We start from the raw sequence: 18,450 nt of genomic DNA on the forward strand, positions 1-18,450 counted from the left end.
AAGGCACCACTTAGGTCCATGTTGTGCCACATGTTTGAGCAGGTGTCTCTTGAATCCCTTTAAAAATTGTGGGTATTTGTGACTGCTCTCCAGCAAATGCTGTACTATTAGCATGTGGCTGATCTCTGAGATGACTGTGTAGTTCCAGTAAAGCTAAGGATAGAAGCATAGTAAAACCAGCAAGGCCTTAGGGTTTGGCCTCCTGATGGTTTTCAGAAACTCTGTGGACTTCTTTGTCTTTACCTCTCCCTCATGGGTCATAGGATGCAACAAACTGATGTCCCCATGTCATTGTTTGTCCATTTTTCCTTTTGGAAGACCTGAGAGTTGTGTATTTTATAATCTCGACCAAATAACAGGCTGACTGTGACTCAGCCAGAGGTTTGAGGTCTGTAAGTTTTCTCAGATCTTGGCTTAGTAACAGGAAGGAATAAAGCAAGGCCTAGTCTGCAGCATTAAAATGTGGGCTCCACATGATGCATCCATGGTTGGCTGTTTTTCTTTTTGTCTTTTTCTCTTGGTTCTCACCCCCATCTGAGGCAAGGGGAATTCGGAGATAAGCATTTACTTTACTGCAGGCTCTGTGTGTTTTCTAGGTAAAGTTAGTAATGCTGAAATTTTTAGAGTTGTATACATTTGACTTTTTTAAAAAAAAGTTTTATATTGAAAAAATTTTAGACTTTCAGAAAGTTGCAAAGATTTTCTGTTTACCTTCACCTAGGTACCCAAGATGTTAATATTTAATATTTACTTTGCCATTCATTCCAATTTATATACCTCATTTAGATTTGCGAAATGTCTCACTGATTTCCTTTATAGAAGAAAGGATAGTTTCTTTTTCCAGGTCTAGGACATTGCATTTTGTTGTCACGTCTCTTTATTCTTCTTTAATCTGGAAAGTTCTTCAGTCTGTCTTTATTTCTCAGCACGGTAGCATTTTTGAGCCATAGAGGCTAGTTATTTTGTAGAATGCCCTTCAGTTTTGGTTTGTCTCCTATTTCCTTGTGCATTTTTGGCAGGAATATCACAGAAATGATGCTGTGTTCTTCTCAATGCAAGATATCAGGAGGCACATGATTTCTGTTTGCCCCATTTATTGATGATGTTACTTTGAGCTTTTGATTAAGGCCAGGTTTCTCCACATTATAATGTTCCTGTTTTCCCGTATGTAGTTAATAAGTATCTCATGGAGAGATGGGAGATAATTTGAGACTATGTAAATCTTCTGTCATTATACTTTACCTACTAGTTTTAGCATCCACTGCTGATTCTTTTCCTGTTTGGGACAGTTATTGTGGTGGTGGTTGCCAAACTAGATTTTTAAAACATTATTGGATTGTACTTTTCATCTTTACCTGGCAAGGCAGACCTAAAATTTGTCTTAAATGAGATATTGAATTATATAATCTTTTACGTATTTGTTAAATCTTGCAGTAAAACCTGGATAGTTGAGAACTGGATATAGTTTTTTTAAATGATGCACTGGGAAGGGATGGGGTCACCGTGGCCTTGTGCTCACTGGCAGCTGCATGTAACTCCCTCCTTAGCTGCTTCGTCGGAGATCACTCGTGAGCTTTCCTTCCGCTGCTGTTGGAAGCTGCGTGTCAGAATGTACCGAAGTAGCTCCTTACCAGCCTCAGAGATACGTGTTTTCTTTGAGGATATTAGGTTTCTTTTTTTGTGTTTGGTTTTGTTATACTACTGTTGTAGAAATGAGAATTGCATAGCACTGACTAGATATTTTCCATTTTATGAGTGTTGTTTCCTATTACCTTTGTGATAAATGAGGCTGCTTCAGAAATAAAGGATATTTCCATCACTTGCCAGGATAGTAAACATTTTTCTCAAGCGTTTTGTTTTTTTAACTTCCATACAAATATAATGCCTGATTCTAGTAAAATAAATTAAACTTATTTAGTGTGGGCTTAAAGAATTCTGTTTAGGAGAAAAAATAAAATGTATTCTATTCTTTTCCTTATGTAAATGGCAAAACATTTGGAAAGTGTTTGCTGTTCAGACACAGACTTTGGAAAGACACCGATGCCGTGTTCATTAAACACCCGTGAAGAATAACTAAAGTAATCAAGATGGAATTCTTGAATAAGTAGTTTAGTTTGAGATTTAATTTTTTGTATTTATCCCCTTGGTGCCAATCACCGTGGATATGAGAGATGGGATTTTGAGAAGTAAGTAATTGTGAGTTTGGGGCAGGAACCCTTTATGAATTAACTGTATAAGTGCATGGTAGGTGTCCTTTTGGAAATCAGGTATATTGGTTTTTAATCAGTTCCGTTTTCTTTTTTCAAGAAGCAGTGACTGGGACCTGCTGATAAAGCTTTTGCTCAGAGGCACAGATCCCAGAGTTCTTAAAGCCTTTTCCAACCATAATAAGTGAAACTAATTTTTGATGTTTAACATTTTTAAGCCTGTGAAACCAATAGGGCAGCATCAGTATTGAAAAAAAGGAAGCCAAAAGTAGGACCGTGCCTGCGAATGGGCCTTGAAAATTGTTCCTCAAAAAACAAAAACAAAAACAACGGTATGCCATTTGTCCATGCACCATGATTGTGGCATAGCAAATACATATTTTCCAGAATCACATTCCCTTAAAATTAACGATCACATCAAGGATGCATATTTTCTGGTTTGAGGGGACAGCTCAAATTCATATGTTTGAAGCCTAGATTCTGCTGACATCTTTGGTTTTTGCCATGTCATAACATAGTTGCCTTGGGACTGTCCCTCCTGTTGATTAAAACTTCTTTGTCATTAACAATCTTGGAGGAGAGATAGTGGAATAATATACTTGGGTTTGTGTCATATTGATGAAACCGTTCTGGTTTAAAAGAAAAAGTTGTTTTTAAAAAAATATATCAGTTTTACATACACACAGAATATCTGAGCATATTTGTGGCTTGTTAACCTAAGGCCTGGATTGGAAGTACATTGCATTCATTGATAGTGATCCTTAAAAATTCCATCCTTTGGTACTGGTCTTTCATGACATATTTTCTTTTTTATAATTCAAATTATACCAATTAATATAAGTGAGTAGAAACATATATTTTAAAATTAAGTGCTAAAGCCCAGATTTAATTAAGTAGGCAACACTTAGGTTGAATGTCACATTTTGGAAAGAATTTTCTCTGGGCACCTTCACTGACATTAGCCCGCTGTAGATAAATGAGACCCCCTTGGTTTGGTAGCAGTGAGTTTCTGCCATGGAATGGATCATGTCTCCATTATCTAGATATATTGCTCAGGTTGGCTTCATTTATAACTGTAAAGTGTCAGAGTAGAAATGAATGAGAACGAGAGGTTGTCTGTGAATTTTGTTTGAACTTTGTATAGCTAAAAGTCCTTAAAAATTACTTTTTCTGTAAATGACTCCAGTAGGATAGTCTTTGGCAGCACCAGCTAAACTTCATTCTTTGAAAACATCAGTACTTCATGTTGTAACGTGGTCATTATTTTGTGTAACCTAAAAAGAGCATTCATTACATTGGCAGTATGAATTAAACTGAGAAATAAATTTTAATTTTGTGAAATTAAATAAGACGACTTAAGTTTTTGGACTCTGAAACATAGGTAAAGTTAATAATGTTGAAATATGGGTAGTTTGTTAATATTTAAATAACAAAGATGGGAATGGCCTTTAAAAAAAGAAAAACACTAATGTGTGAATTGATTGAGTCGTGTTCTTTCCTAGTTAAATAAACAGAATGCTCTCTAATTTGGGGAGGTTATTAGTTTGTAGCCTGAGCTCTGTTTCTAGAGCAATTTCCTAAAAAATCTGAAGGTGTTCTCATCGAAGAGGGGCAAATACACATTGGAGGAGATCGTTGCTGCATTTTAGGTTCCCATCTAAGAAGGGGTCCTTTCTCAGAAATGCCGTGAGTGCTCCTGCACTTGCTGTCGCGTTCAGAATTTTTCCAGTGCACTGCATTGTTTGGCTTTAGTTTCTCTGAGAGGACTCTGGCTACAGTTCACTCTTTTCATCTTGGGTTTTAGTTTTATGTTGACGTACATGTGGTGGTGGAATGAGAACTTGAATCACCCCACTCTCCCCAGATAATGCGATTTTGTTAGATTTACCTGTCCGAGTACCTGGAACATTATCATGCGTAGGGTTCAGAATTGATGTATTTGTTTAAATTGTTGAAATAAAGATTCTGTCAAACTTGGTAAGTTTAAAGTTACTTTTTGTCAGTGCTATTTTCAAAGCTCTAATTGTTTGCATTACATACAAAAAAAAAAGCTGAGTTGAAAAATATATTACAATGAAGCAAATCTTGTCATTCTGAGCTCTTTTAGGCTGTAATCCAGAGAGCAAAATTATTTTCTTTTCATTTTTGTGAATACTTTTTTTGGGTAGAAATGTCTTAACAACCATGTTTCCAAAGGTAAAACAGTTCATTCATATATGAAACTGAATGTACATTCCAATTAGCTATTGTAAGAATTTATCATTGGAATATGTGACTCTAAGAAAGATGTTACATATTCTGTTTTCTTAATTATTGCAATCTCTTACCACTAAAGATTGGGTATACAAAATATAATGCGTTAAATATTATATATATATAGAGAGAGAGACTCTAAAATATCCATTTCAACATTTCATTTTCTAGGAAGGATATTATTTTTGTTGCTAGTACCAGAAGGTGTAGGTGAAGAATACATTATTTCATACAAAATCATCTAATGTCGGCCAAGTATTTTTTGTGTCTGTCTTTGAAATGTTACTGCCCTGCCTTCTGTCCTTTACTTTTTCTTTGGGTTTCTTTTTGTTTGTTTGTTTCCTATTTCCAGTTAGGAGAGTTTAGGACCATTTTCTTTGTGGTGTGTTTCCCTGATATGCAGCGGAAAGGAATCTAGGACACTGGGGAGAGAAAAGCCCTCTCGGAGCAGCCTTCTGCTGGCAGCGGCGTGCTCAGCCACCTGGGGAAGTTGGGCCTTCTCTGCTGTGGGGGGCTGTGTGTCTGTTAAGGATCATCTAGAACTGACTTACTTTCATTAACTTTGGTCATTTCTCAGTGGTTTCTTAATTTAAGTGTTCTTCTGTCTATCATTGCGTACTCTGAGCATAGTCCGGGGGGCTTTTTAAATGGTGATTTTAATTCTTTGAAGCCTTGTTCTTCTTAGTTCTTAGAAGTAATTTCAGTAATTTCATGTAGATGAACAGTTAGCAGACTGTGTGGGAAATAAGCTCTGCCTATCCTGGTAAGGGAAGGTCTAGCTGTTTGAATTCCTTTACATTGAGTTTAAAGATATATTCATTCCCATAAAAAATTGTGTATAGCCTTGAAGTTGGAGCATATTAACATAAGAAAAATAAAAATGGGGCCGAGTGATAGGTTTTCCTCTCAGGTTTTTAGGTGTGCCTGCTTAGATCTCCTTGCGTTGAGGATGTCTTCTTTTAACCTTTTCTGTATGATTGGGTGATCACCTAGAATGGTGTTCCTTATGCTCTCTTTTAATTATGTTTATCTGTGCTTTAACAAATCTTAAGAAAAGATTTCAGATGTTACAAGTCTAATTAAAGAGACAGACAAAGCACAGTTTATACTGTAGATTTTTTCTGCAGTTCAATTAATCAGCATGTTTTCTCTTTTAATTAAAACCATTTTAGTAAATTAAAGCCCACAGCAAAACACATATATAATTTGTTTGTAATTAGCTCTTAATTGGTGGTAGTTGAAGCTTAGCACCCTTGGTTTCTTTCTTCATGATTGCCATTTTATTAGCAGCCAGTCATTAATTAATCTTTTTCTAATTAGCTTATAAAACTGTTGATGGCACATTATTGTAAATGTGATTTTAAGTTCAAAGCTTGTTAATAAGCTTTCTTACTTAGAAGAACAGAGATAAAGAAATTGCTGAAAACAGTACTACAGTTCTTTAAAAAAAAAACTGTCTTTCTTATGGGGACTGTGTAAAGCATCTAACAGCTTATGGTTAATTTTTTAATGCTTTTTTTCCCTTATGAATGGGATAAGTTGCTTGAATATAAATGTCTATATCCAGGAGTAATTTCAACAGTATAACATCTTTTCGCCCTCCTTTGGATTACTGTAATCTACATATAATTTGAAGCCTTAATAGTCATCATTAAAACAGGTGTTATATAAACTATTTCACTGTGAAATCAAAGTTGAGTATAGGAAGCAAAGTATATCTTCTTTACACCTCATGGACCAAACACATACTATTTCTATAAATTGTAGATGAATCATATATGAGTGTATATATGTGTACAAACGCACTCACGGTATATGTGATATGGCTACGTATAAATATCTTTGTGATGTGTTTGAAAAACAGAATTTGTTGGGTTATGCTTGGAGGTATAACAACTACTTGGCTTTAACTCCTAGACAGTTGAGGTATAAAAATAAGTAATAGGTGTTTCTGCAGTTGAACACATACAGATAGGTGTAGCACACAAACGTGTAAACCTGTGCATGCACATTTTAAGATGACAGTGAAATTAGTCTGTTTCTGTAACAGAAGACGACTTGATGTAGAAGGTGACTGGAGAGAGCGTGGCCTGTTTGCAGACGTCACAGCTTTGGCATCTCAGGTGTGACCACGGAGAGGACCCAGTCCCAGTGCAGACACCCCAGATTTACTACAGCACATCGCCACATTACATTGTAGTTTGAGTGAAACACATTAGCCACATCATATTCTTTATTGAAATTTACCACTGATTTCCCAAAACTCCTTAGCTGTGTGGTGTTCTGAGCTATTTATCAATATTAGCGCAGAGTTTTGAAAGTTGTAAAAAACAAGAAGCGTCATCAGTCACTGGAAGAGCTTTTTCTTATTTGCTTTTTGAACTTTCCATGTTATTTCAACTTTGGCTATTTCTGTGCTTGTTTTTATGAAGGCATTTTATGATGCCATGCAAGAGACACTAGAAAGGGATAGCTGACAAGGAAAAAATTAAAAATTGGATAAAAAGTAAATGAATAATGTCATATTACCAAAAAGATGAGAGGCTAATTTGTGCCGACTTTTTGCTAATTTTGTTCAAGCCTCAAAATGAGGAGCTGTCACCCGTTCTGTGTAGCACTGATGACAGTGCCAATGATCCATGAAATAAGCTGCCGCTGGCTTTGTTCTGATAAGAATGAACAAATCTGCACAATGTTCGGCTCCCAGAATCTCATTTTCATACTTGCATGCAGGCTAAAAGAAATAAGCTGTTTGCAGGCTTGATTAATCAGACATTGGAGGGGTTTTTGTCTCTTTGATCTCTTTCGTCTCCTAGGTAACTTGCTTGACATTAATGTTGAGCTTGAGTAAAGACAATCAGGAATTGTCGACCAAACTGATATAAAAATTAAAGACCTTAACACTTTAAGTACTCCAGTAATGGTTCCGCTTTACTTCAGAAAACATCTGTTTTCATTTAATTAAAGAACAAAAGAGAATGGCATAAATATTTTTCATAGAGACCTATTATTCCATAAAAAGTTAAAGTATGATAATTGGTATTTTTAAATAAGTGCCTTGAAAGTGTTCAAAAGGGAAGAAAACTTCATAAATCTGTTACAAGCTAGTAATTTTGAGATGAGTAAAATATTTTATGAAATGGATAAGAAGTTTACAGTTACGCTAGATGAAGCTGTTTGAATCAGATGCCTCAAATGATTATCGGCAAACTTTGGGATGGCACAGGTTTAGCCAGAAAAACCAACTTGATTTTGAAAGTTTGTCTTTTAAAAATCTCTACTATGTTACAAGATGTTCCATTATATCTGTTTTACAACCCAATATGATTTACACATGCTAAACCTGTAAAATTGAAAGGAATTAAAAAAATGTCGCCGTGCATTTGCTTGAGGTTATGCAGACGCTTTTACAAATCTTCCAAGTGGCTGTAAAGATGAATGCCCCAAGGGTCCAGCCAGGGCCCTGCTTTTCCAACCAGCTAAAGCCCTTATCTTAAATCCAAGCAAAGTACCATTAATCTTTTTGAAAGACCTTTTATGGCTTTTAATATATCCCAAATTAGAACATTTTACACCCTTGGTTCCTGAAATATGGTGATAAAAAGCCTTTAGAGCTTAATTTTCCTTACCGCTTGCTCTGACCAATTTGCAGTTCTTTGTGATAATGTTTAGACACCTTAATTAAAATGCAGCAAAATATTGGATGTTCTATATGGAAAATGCTGATACTTTGGCTACACATACAAGAAATTCTGTATATGTTTTTATTCATTTTAAACATTTTCTTTCCACATTGGGTTGCTGTAGTTATCTGATGACCCAAAACATTTTTTTTTTTTAATATGAAAACCATTGACCAGGCTTTTGTGATGTTTACTTTGGGCATGAAGATGCATTTTTCTTTTTACAGAAGTGGAAAGGGGGATTCTTGTTGGCCTATATTATTTGTAATACTGAAACATAGCACGATATTCTTTTATCTTCGGGAACTTGGGTTAGTCATCTTGCCTGGGAAAATGAGTTTCTTCTCAACTGTCTCTTCCATAGAAGATCTTATTATCCTTTCATATTTCCAAATATTTCTGTTCTTTTTTCTTTCTCCATAGGAATAAGTGAAACACATTTTAAGCATGTGAAGGATACAAAATTGACAGGACTTTTCATCATCATTACAAGTTAAGAGATTCTTTCTGTAAAATACATAAACGAGGCTTGTTGAATGTTTATCAGTTGAAGAACATTTCATTTAACCTAACCCAAGGCAAAATATAGTTGGAAAATATACCTTTTATACAGACAGGTCTGTTTGAAAGTATTACCTGTATTCCTGGCCATTTATTATATCTACTTAGTCCACAGAAATGATGGAGCCCTCTCGTGTAAATATGTGTCTTATATATTTTAATGAATTATTTTTAATAAATTTATATATGTCTTATGAAATGTATGCTCTAAATCCTTACTGTGATGCTGACTGTGCTGGTCTGGCCTAAACGTTGCCAGAAAACTAAAAGCTTTTACTTTCTTAGGGTGTGTGACCATGTTGAGATGATGAGTCCCATTTAAATCAAACACATTGCGGTATCACTCTTTGGCTTATCGATCCCCAATCCAAAAAACCCGTGTTGGGAAATTTCAATAAGTCAAAAATAGAAGCTACATGTTAATTTACAACAGTTTTAGAAAATAATTTTTTCACATGCTTAATGGTACATGGCAGATATGGTTCAGACCATTTTTGCTTTATCCTCCAAGTATATTCTCAATTTAAATATAAGATAAACTCGCCAAATGGGACTTTTGTTGGGAGGTAGACTTGGCAAAACTATATCATATATCAAATTTGCATTTGATACATAATACATAGGAATATAGCTAAATAGAAAAACACAGAGTTCTACATTTTACCTTTTGGAGGGTGAGGGGTAGGGAAGTTGCTAAATATTTTGCAGGGATGTGGAGAGACGTGGCATGCATCTTCACACAGGTAGCAAGCTAGGTTTTAGGACGGTGGACAGTTTATTAGGTGCATCTGCTGCTCCACTGGGAGCTCGCAGCGCCCCACGTTCCCAGCCGTGGGGACTGTGGAACTGTGTGAATAGTCGTGAGCAGAGGACTGTGGGCAGAAACGATGCGTGTCACTTCTGGACTAAAGCATTTAAGAACCAACGTGAGACCCTCCACATCCTTCTTTTCTTCTTCCGCACCAAACTGGAAAGTCACGCATTGAGATGCTGGTGTCACAAGGTGGAGGAGTGCCCAGCCATGCCATGGCTGACTAGAAGGGACAAATGGAGAGTTTGTCTGGTGGAATCCATCTTCATGATAAATTAGCCACAGCGTCTTTCTGGCTGCATTTTCTCCTCAAGTGGTGTTGCTTTAAGCCCTTTGATTTGTAGCCTTTTCTTAGTTGACTTATCTGAACTTTTCTATGATGAAGAACTGGAAACAAAAGGCAACCAGGGGAAGGAGACCAGTATTGAAAGAGTCAAACAGTTCACGTCACTGGCAGCCCCTTCCGCCTAGCCCCAGTGTGAAGATCAGCTTTTTTTGTTCAGGGCTGTACCTCTAGTGCCTAGAACAATGCCTGGCCAAACAGTGCCTTTGGGCCCTCATGATATTTGTTGAATGACTGTTGTCTCGTGAAAAAAAGCCAATGAAGGTGGTGGTGCTGGTCATATTGGTGTGAATTTGGGGACTCTGAAGTTAGTCTTTCTCAAGTGCTCTCCTAGGTCGCAGTGGATCTTCTCTGGTCAGTGGTTTTCCTGTGGGTGTTGACCAGTTCAGCACTCTGGTTTGGTTGTCAGGTTGCTTCCATTCTTCACGTATATTCTTACCTGGACTGGAAAATGAAATCAGTGTGTGCTGTCCTTCATAAACCCTAAGCAGTGCTCCATTCCTGCTTGTTCGTTCCATCCTAAAGGAAACTGTTCTCCAGAATAAGCTGAAAGAAGTGTCAAGCGTGTCAAACCTCACTTTCCTAAATTAGCTTCTCATACATGTGCTCTTTACCCACCCACGATGCCTCACTGTTGGCCAGCAGGTCCCTAAAACTCGGGCTTTACCACATGGGCCTGACAGTGGCTTCTTTCTTGTCTTCCCATCTGTTGTCCAGTCATATGCATTAGAGTGAGTCCAGGGACAAAAAGGGAGATTTTCAGCCTTTGTTGTTCAACCTGGGTGCTAAACAGATATTTTTATTTTTGAGCTATCCATGTAGGCAGGCATTTTGAAAATCAGCCACTACAACAAGAAGATCTCCCTGCTCATCCCGGAGGTACTTGCTGAGCAAGTTCAGCAGCCAGAGAGCTGTGTAGAGTAGAGTATGCAAACTGTAGGTTATGGCATAAAGGCTAAAGGGCTGGAGAAGTACAGAAAGGAAGACTGTTTTAGGTCGATTTAGAGAAGAACGCAGAGGGGTGGGGTAGGGTGGGTCGGAGGCTTTGTTTTAATGGGACCTTACAGGACTGGTGCAGATGGGTGTCAGGCTGAGCAGGAACAGAGGGGCCCACAAAGGGAACACTTAGGTGCTCTGGTCCTCCGGCCCAGCCTTCTCGCCTCTTAGCACCCCCTATATTCTGTTTTCTATCAGTGAATTAAAAGCTGTTGCCCATCATACCAAGTGCGTTTATGAAGCAGTAATTAGCTTTCCCATGTTTTATTAATCACATCTATGACTGCCAATCAGAGCTTCTGATCAGCATGAGATAACTGATGTGACCATACTGAGTTGCTATAATTCTAGCCCAGAGCAAGGAAACTTGATGTCTCTGTCAGTCTGCGCAGCCTTATCAGGGGTAAATTCCTGTTTGGCCTACTGAAATGCTGGAATAGCTTGAAGATCTTCATCATATCCTTGTGGACCCTCGAGGGCCCTCGGTTTGGGAAGGATTTCCATCCAGGAAACTGGTATAACCAGGGTATAGGGTCTGTGGGAGGTAAGGGAATACGGGCCTCCTCTGTGCATTCGCTTCTTCAAGGGAACCTGAGCATAAGAATTTCTAATTTGTAGCTACGGCTTTCATACCCACAAGTTCTCAAGTATTTGTCTGACTGTAATTGTATTAGCTAGAATTTTTCTTTCACTTTTTTTGTTTTTCTCCTTTGTAATTCATAGCTTGGTGTAAAAATTGCTAAGGCGGTTGCCTGCCACAACTTTGTAAAAGCCAAAAAGGATGCTGAAAATTCACAGGTTGCCCGAAAAAAGAAGAAACTTGCATGGGGGTAAGTTTGTTTAAAACTTAGTCGTAATTCTAATAACTTCATAGGAATTACAGAAATCCTGGAATACATCCTATGAATCCAGTTTGTGTGTGATTGTTACTCATTTTATTCTTTGTGTCTTTGCTGCATATTTATCCTACTATAAATATGGAGGCATTTCTTCATCCTTTTTGATATTTACTTTGTCGTGGAAATGTTTTATTTTACTGTGGCACTTAGAAAGCATGTTTAGAAAAGTATTTCAAAATAAATTGAGATTTCTATGTCTTTATTTTAGGTTTGAAGCAAAGAAGAGATGGGAAACCAAGAGCAACATGGGATATATGTAGCTCGCCACGGTTCCTCAAGACGTTTGAGTCTTGACTTGGGTTTTTGCTTGAGTCTTCAACTGCTCGATTTACTGAAAAGATTTTCCTGCTTATGTTAACTATGTCAGGAAACTGGTAGAAATTGGAAAAATAAGCATAAAATTTGGGAGTTGATTATTAAATCTTTTCAAGTCTTTCTAAAGAGTTTATTCTATTGAAGTGAGTGAGATGGAGCATTCTGTTGTTTGTACAAGAAATCTAAGCATCCATAGCAGGAAAAAGGCTAGGACTTCGTTTGTTTGTTTATTTATTTATTGAACCCTCCAGTATAAAATCAGTTGTACTTTTCATTCATTTGGTGTAGCGTACCTAGTGAGCTCCTTCTTCTTTCTTATCTGTATCCAGTGTAACTGCACTTATTCTGGAATCATGTTTTTAAGATTGGCGTTTGTTTATAATGGATTAGTCATAAGTGCAAGAAAGTCTCAGTTTATACTGTCTTTATAAAGGACTTTAATTATATTAATGTTATAAAAGTAATTACTGGTTCTTTATTGGAAGCAGTAGAATTGATATTTCATAGTCAAATAATGAAAGCAATTGATTAACTTTTATATGCCTTCAGATAAAATATTAATAATTTTTAAAAGGTCAGGATGTAGTATTTGGATGATGATTTAAATTCAGCTCTGCCTGGAAATGCCTTCCTAAATATCTCTTTCAGCCTTATCATTCCTTAAATTCTGAGATGGTTCTTAGAAGAGAAGAGGGTGTAATTGTACTAGGCAGTTACAACTCCAGGCGATACAACTTGGAACCTTCTAAGAACAGTTTGATCGTTTTACCTCTTTCCCATTACTTCTTTTTTTTTTTTTTTAAGACTTTAGTTGTGAGAGAGTAAGAGCATGACCTGGGGGAAGAGCAGAGGGAGAGGAGAGAGATCGCAAGCAGACTCCATGATGAGTGTGGAGCCTGACCTGGGGTTCCGTCCCAGGACCCTGAGATCATGACCTCCGTCTAAATCAGGAGTCTGGTGTTAAACTGACTGAGCCACCTAGGCGCCCGTCCCATTACTTCTTAAAAGATTGAATGAATTAATGAGTGTAAAGTGGATTGGTGCCACAGGAAGTAGTTTTCATTAGATGTATGTTTCATAGACCTAACTAGAAGGGGCTTTGAGAAATCATGTAAGAAGTAGGCAAATAAGACTGCATGTTTGGTGGTTTGACATCTTCGTGCCCAGCGAGTGCTCAGCAAAGGTAGAGAACTGCTTACTGCTGCTTTGCTCAGTTTACCTCCCTTCCTCAGCCTTCCTCAGAGGTTTGGTAGCTTTTTTTTATCTTTTATTTTTTTATTTTTTTTAACATTTTATTTATTTATTTGACAGGCAGAGATCACAAGCAGGCAGAGAGGCAGACAGAGAGAGAGAGGGGGAAGCAGGCTCCCTTCTGAGCAGAGAGCCCGATGCGGGGCTCAGTCCCACGACCTGAGCCGAAGGCAGAGGCTTTAACCCACTGAGCCACCCAGGCACCCCAGAGGTTTGGTAGCTGGCTGGTATGAACTTTCTCTGGGTTGATGATATAAATTTGGGAACATTAAAAAGTAAGTTATGATTATTGTTTGATTACTGTTTTATTATTAGCAAAATTCTACTAATTTATGGTAGTATATTTAATGTTCTTCCTATGTTCTGGAATAAGGAAATAACTAGTTGCTCTTTAAGAGAACAAAAATCATATCTTGCTTCCATTTCGGTGAGAAGAACCATTATAGAAAAAGCAAGATTTTAGGAGATTAGGTATCTACTTACAGAATTCATCATAAAAAGGCATCCAGACCAAATATGAGAAAGTCTTTTATTTTATGATTTAATATCCCCTGTTTTGTTTACCTACAGCATTTCATTTCAGACTCCTCATAAGGGAATACAAACTTCCAGTATGGAAACCTTTTCCCTAAAAATCCCATTGTGGGGGAAGTCTCCACTGTGCAGTCCGGTGGTTTTGTCTGAAGCATTAATATGTCACCGTGGCACAGGCAGGCAGGGTAGGTACTCGCACGCCCAGGGCCCGCACACCGCCGTTTCCCTGCAAGCTCTGTCTGTTTTTACTTTCCCGTATCCACTTCCTTCACTTCGTGACCCCCGCAGGCATGTTTCGCCTCTCTGCTCGTGCTGACGCCTTGCCAGCAAGGCCTCTTGGGCTGATTTGGGAGCCCGTGAGCGGAAGTCCAGCCGTAGAAGCCTTTCTTCAGGCTGTCTGGTGCCAGCGGTCGTGCTGCCCTCCTTTGGGCCCTCATACAGACAGGAGCGTTTGAAGCCCGTGGAAGGCATCCCGGTGGGATTGAATGTAGCAGCAGACTCATTTGATGAGGGGGCCGCATCTCCTAAGTTTTCAATTTTGGGGAGCCTGGGTTGCGAAAATCTCCAAAATATGGTACAGCAGGAAAGCGGGAGCAAGGGAGGGAATTGAGGGAGAGGAAGGGACTGGTTGTCTGCGATGAACCCGGCTGGCATGTCGTCGGGACTGGGTTTATTTTACCAGCTTTAATTTGAAGTAGACATTTTGCTCAGTAAAGCAATAAAATGGGAACATTATTCTTAGAGCACCCATGTTGCCCAAAAAGTGTAGTCATTTGTCTTCTCCATCTGCTCACAGCAAAATGAGGATTCTTTTTGGATCAGTCATAACTTCAGTTCCTGAAGCTTCGGCGTGTGCATTTACTACTGCTTGAATGCCTGAAGTAGACGAGGGATGTAAACGTCAGTTACTGTTAACTGAGATTAATACATTTCAGGCCATTGGTGTAGCATTAACGTAACTGTGATTTACTGTTTCAGTCCTTCAGGCTAAAACAACTTACTAAGGAACAGTAATTTTGAGCTTTATAGTGCTGGTTCTGAGAAGGAAGGTTAGTAGTGCGTTCTTGTTGGGAGCCCTCAGGTTGTTTCTGGTTTTGAGCAGAACATTCTATTTCTTTCACCAAAAGGAGAGTTTGAATGTATAATCTCAGGTTTGCTATAATTAGTTCTGATGACAGAGTTAAATACCTTGGCCAAAACTATAAATCAGTAGTTAAACAGGTTTCTGCAACTGATCATAAATCTCAGACTCTGTATTTTAAGCCCATTTATTTTTTCAGAGAGACAGCTAAGGGAGGGGCAGGCCAAGGATGGGAATAAAATGTTATCTGAACTTTGAGTAACAGCCTAGAACTTCACCTTTAAAATCTACTGATTTCCCTGCTACCTTTGGTCGAAGATGTTCTCTTTTTGGTCTCTTAATAACCTCACTTATTGTTTACTCTAAGCCAAGTTTGAATTTAATTCTTAAACTATGAAGGTTAACTTCCAAAATGTCCAGATTTTTATTTGCTAGGTAAAGATACTGCTTTTTTAGAAATGTTATGTCCGGCCACACTATTAAAAAAATATCGTATGAGGTCGATATTTAAGTAAGATGCAATTGCATGTGTTTTTTTATGAGATAAGGTTTTGGGGAAGCAAGGTAATATTATGTCAGACCTCATTTTGGAAAATTAACTTAGTGTGAAACCCAGTAGTCAAATTCAGAACCAACTGAAACAATTCAAGTTTTTCCATGTTGGCAGAAGTTGCTTTTATTTTTAGTATCTGGCAGAGCAACAAATGCTTTGCATGTCAATTTAATATTTTTTCAAGCCAACTGTTTATTCATTGGCTTAAAATTTACACTCTACTAAAGTCTTAGTCCTGACTTTCATGAAACAAATAGTAATATTTGGACAAAATATGTACATGGAAATCTTTTTCCAAAACCAAATGTAGATTGGTATTTGTGGCATCAGTGCCTTTTAACATGGTAATGGATCTAAAAGTACTTTGCAAGTCTAAGGCATTTAGAAACCCAGGGCAATGAATTTCAAGGAATTAATTTTTATTATGAAGTAATCAGAGGATCTTTCTAGGTTTTCAGGTTTAAATTAGTGAGAGACTTTCTGCTAGGAAGTGGAATATATGTAAGAGTAAATTTCAATGAACTATCAAAAGATTATTTTATCAGTGTATATCTATTCTTGACCTCTATAGCATACTGAGACAATAAGACCCATTTTCCATTTTGAGGTTGGGATACTGTCTGTAGATTTTGATAAAATGAGCAGAACTGCCTTCTTTAGTCTCTGTAATCTTATCCTCCTTCCACACTGCTCACCTTGAAAGAAACACACACACACTTACACACTCTCAGTGTTGGAGCTGTCATCAGCACCAAGACTTAGTGGGAAAGCGATTTGTCAAGAACATGGTAGTATGTAGCCGATCAAGATGGCCACGAAGAGACTGAGAAAGGAGCCTCCAAACCATTGTGCTCTAGTGTTAAAATGAAGTGTGTTGGTTCTTCAACAGTATCTCCTCCTACTCACTTGTGAGTATTCTAGAAATAAGCGTTCACTTTGCTAGAATTTCTTTAATAAAGTGGTGCCGTCAGAGTAGCTTCCTGCAGCATCGGCTTTTGTGATCTGGATCCCTGGAACACAAGGACAGGCTTTGGGCCGGGGGGACACTCCATTAAATGCCATGCAGTGTCCTATATTTTTACATGGGCTTGTAAAATCAAGTAACTGAGGGATATTTCTCTTTTTTATTAGTATTAGTAACAAATTTTAGATTTAAGTAGAAAAGGCATAAAAATATTCCTAGTGAGATGGTATTTTTTAAAAAAGATTTTATTTATTTATTTGACGAGAACAAGCAGGGAGAGCAGCAGAGGGAGAGGGAGATGCAGGCCCCCTGCTGAGCAAGGAGCCTGACGCAGGGCTAGATCCCAGGACCCTGGGACCATGACCCAAGCCGAACCAACTGAGCCACCCGGGTGGTGCCCTGTGAGATGGCATTTTTAAGACATTGAATTTGGGTACCTGCCTTCTTTGTCCAGAACAAGTTTCTTAAGGAGGCACAGAATTAAAGGGAATGGAAGGAGAGAAGAGGGTAGTGCCCATGAGAGAAGCCTTAGCTCCTGGGTACTCCTCTGCCAGGTTTCCATTTGTGCCTAGTCCCTGGCATTGTTCTGGAAGCCTCGGCCCTTACCTTCCCTCCTCTGGGGCCCATGGAATGTCTCTTGCTGAATTGCTGCAGGAGGCCTGCTATGTGATAGGTATGGAATGAGGTCATCTTCTCCCACCTCTAATTTCTGAAGGGTGTGTCTGTCCAGTTATTACTTGTTCATTGAACTTAAAGGTTTAGAAACCAACAGCTCCAGTACAAGCTGTAATTATTGATGTCTGTTTCATATTCATTTCTACGTTCTGGCATTCGATCAAGAAGTTAATATATCACTTCATCTTCAGGCTGAATGTGCCTCAGCTATAAACATTTTATTGTTTGATGGATAGTGTATAATTATGACTACCCAGAATAAAAAGTTTTCATTTGTAATGTGGTGATACTAGAAGAAGTAATTAAGAATGTCACAAGGAGTAGTGAAACAATGCAGCCTTGGATTGCTGTGAATTCCTCCCTACATAACATCTGAGAAACATTTACTGAGCACCTAACTCTTGTGGTTGCGCAGTTGAGTCAGCACCGTCTGATGGGAGATGGAGGTAACGCGTGTTTTGGACAACTTGATTTTTAGGTGGGATATTAGAAAATCAGTGACTTTTTTCTTTGCCAAATACAGAGGAACCATGTACATGTAATAAATTAAGTAACTTACAAAAATTGAGTCACGTGGATGGGTAGGACTTCTCTCCAGGATGGAGTTTCCTAGCTGGGCAGCTAGCCACAGCCTCTCACTAGCTTAGTGACTGACACACACGTACACACCTGACCATGAGTGGGGTTGACCCTGATTTTCTCTTTATTTCCCGGACTTGCTACAGAGGTGAGGGTCATTGACGGAGTCGGGTTCAGGAATGGATGCCGCTCTTTTTGCACAATACTTGGTAATTTTAGGCTTTATGTTTTTCTTAGACTGACTTAGACTAACACAGATTGTCCTCTTTGTTAGAATGGCTGTGTCATAGTGTCTGTCCATGTGAGGGTGACGTTAACTACTGCAACAAATAGGCCCCCAAAATAGGATGACTCAACACAGTGGAAGTGTACTTCTTGGTCACGGAACAAAGGAAGTTCTGCCAGTATGGCCTCTGCTCCATAGAGTCACTCAGAGACCCAGGCCGACGGCAACTCTCATCTTCTTTCCCTAGCAACGCTGGTGTCACCATCTCAGGTAACTGGAAGGGCAAAGAACTTGGGAAGGCACTCATGGGAAGTTTGGGGCCTGGCCTGGAAGTGGAACCCATTACTTGTCCCTCTGCACTGGCTCTGGCTGGAACTTCGTTAGTTCCCCACAGCTAACTGCAACGGAGGCTGTAAAGTGTAGGCTGGCTGTTCCCCAGAAGAAGAGGAAATATATTTTAGCAAATCACTAGCCGTGTTTGGCACCTTGCCTCAGTCACATAGGACCTTGACTTGGAGG

At 38.6% G+C, this 18,450-nt stretch overlaps 1 protein-coding gene across 5 annotated transcripts in view; it reads left to right on the forward strand.

The window, feature by feature from the left end:
* FAM204A (family with sequence similarity 204 member A) overlaps positions 1-12,194 on the forward strand; it is a 31,484-nt gene extending 19,290 nt beyond the window's left edge. For all 5 annotated transcript variants that reach the window (XM_080823367.1, XM_080823368.1, XM_080823370.1 and 2 more), the window contains exons 7-8: positions 11,578-11,684; positions 11,962-12,194. In XM_080823367.1, the coding sequence (XP_080679493.1) occupies positions 11,578-11,684; positions 11,962-12,013 (159 nt within the window). In that variant the 3' untranslated portion in view covers positions 12,014-12,194. The remainder of the gene's footprint in view (positions 1-11,577; positions 11,685-11,961) is intronic.
* The last annotated feature ends 6,256 nt before the right edge of the window (positions 12,195-18,450 follow it).

This window comes from Martes martes (assembly GCF_963455335.1).
Source record: "Martes martes genome assembly, chromosome: 14".
Lineage (NCBI taxonomy): Eukaryota > Metazoa > Chordata > Mammalia > Carnivora > Mustelidae > Martes > Martes martes.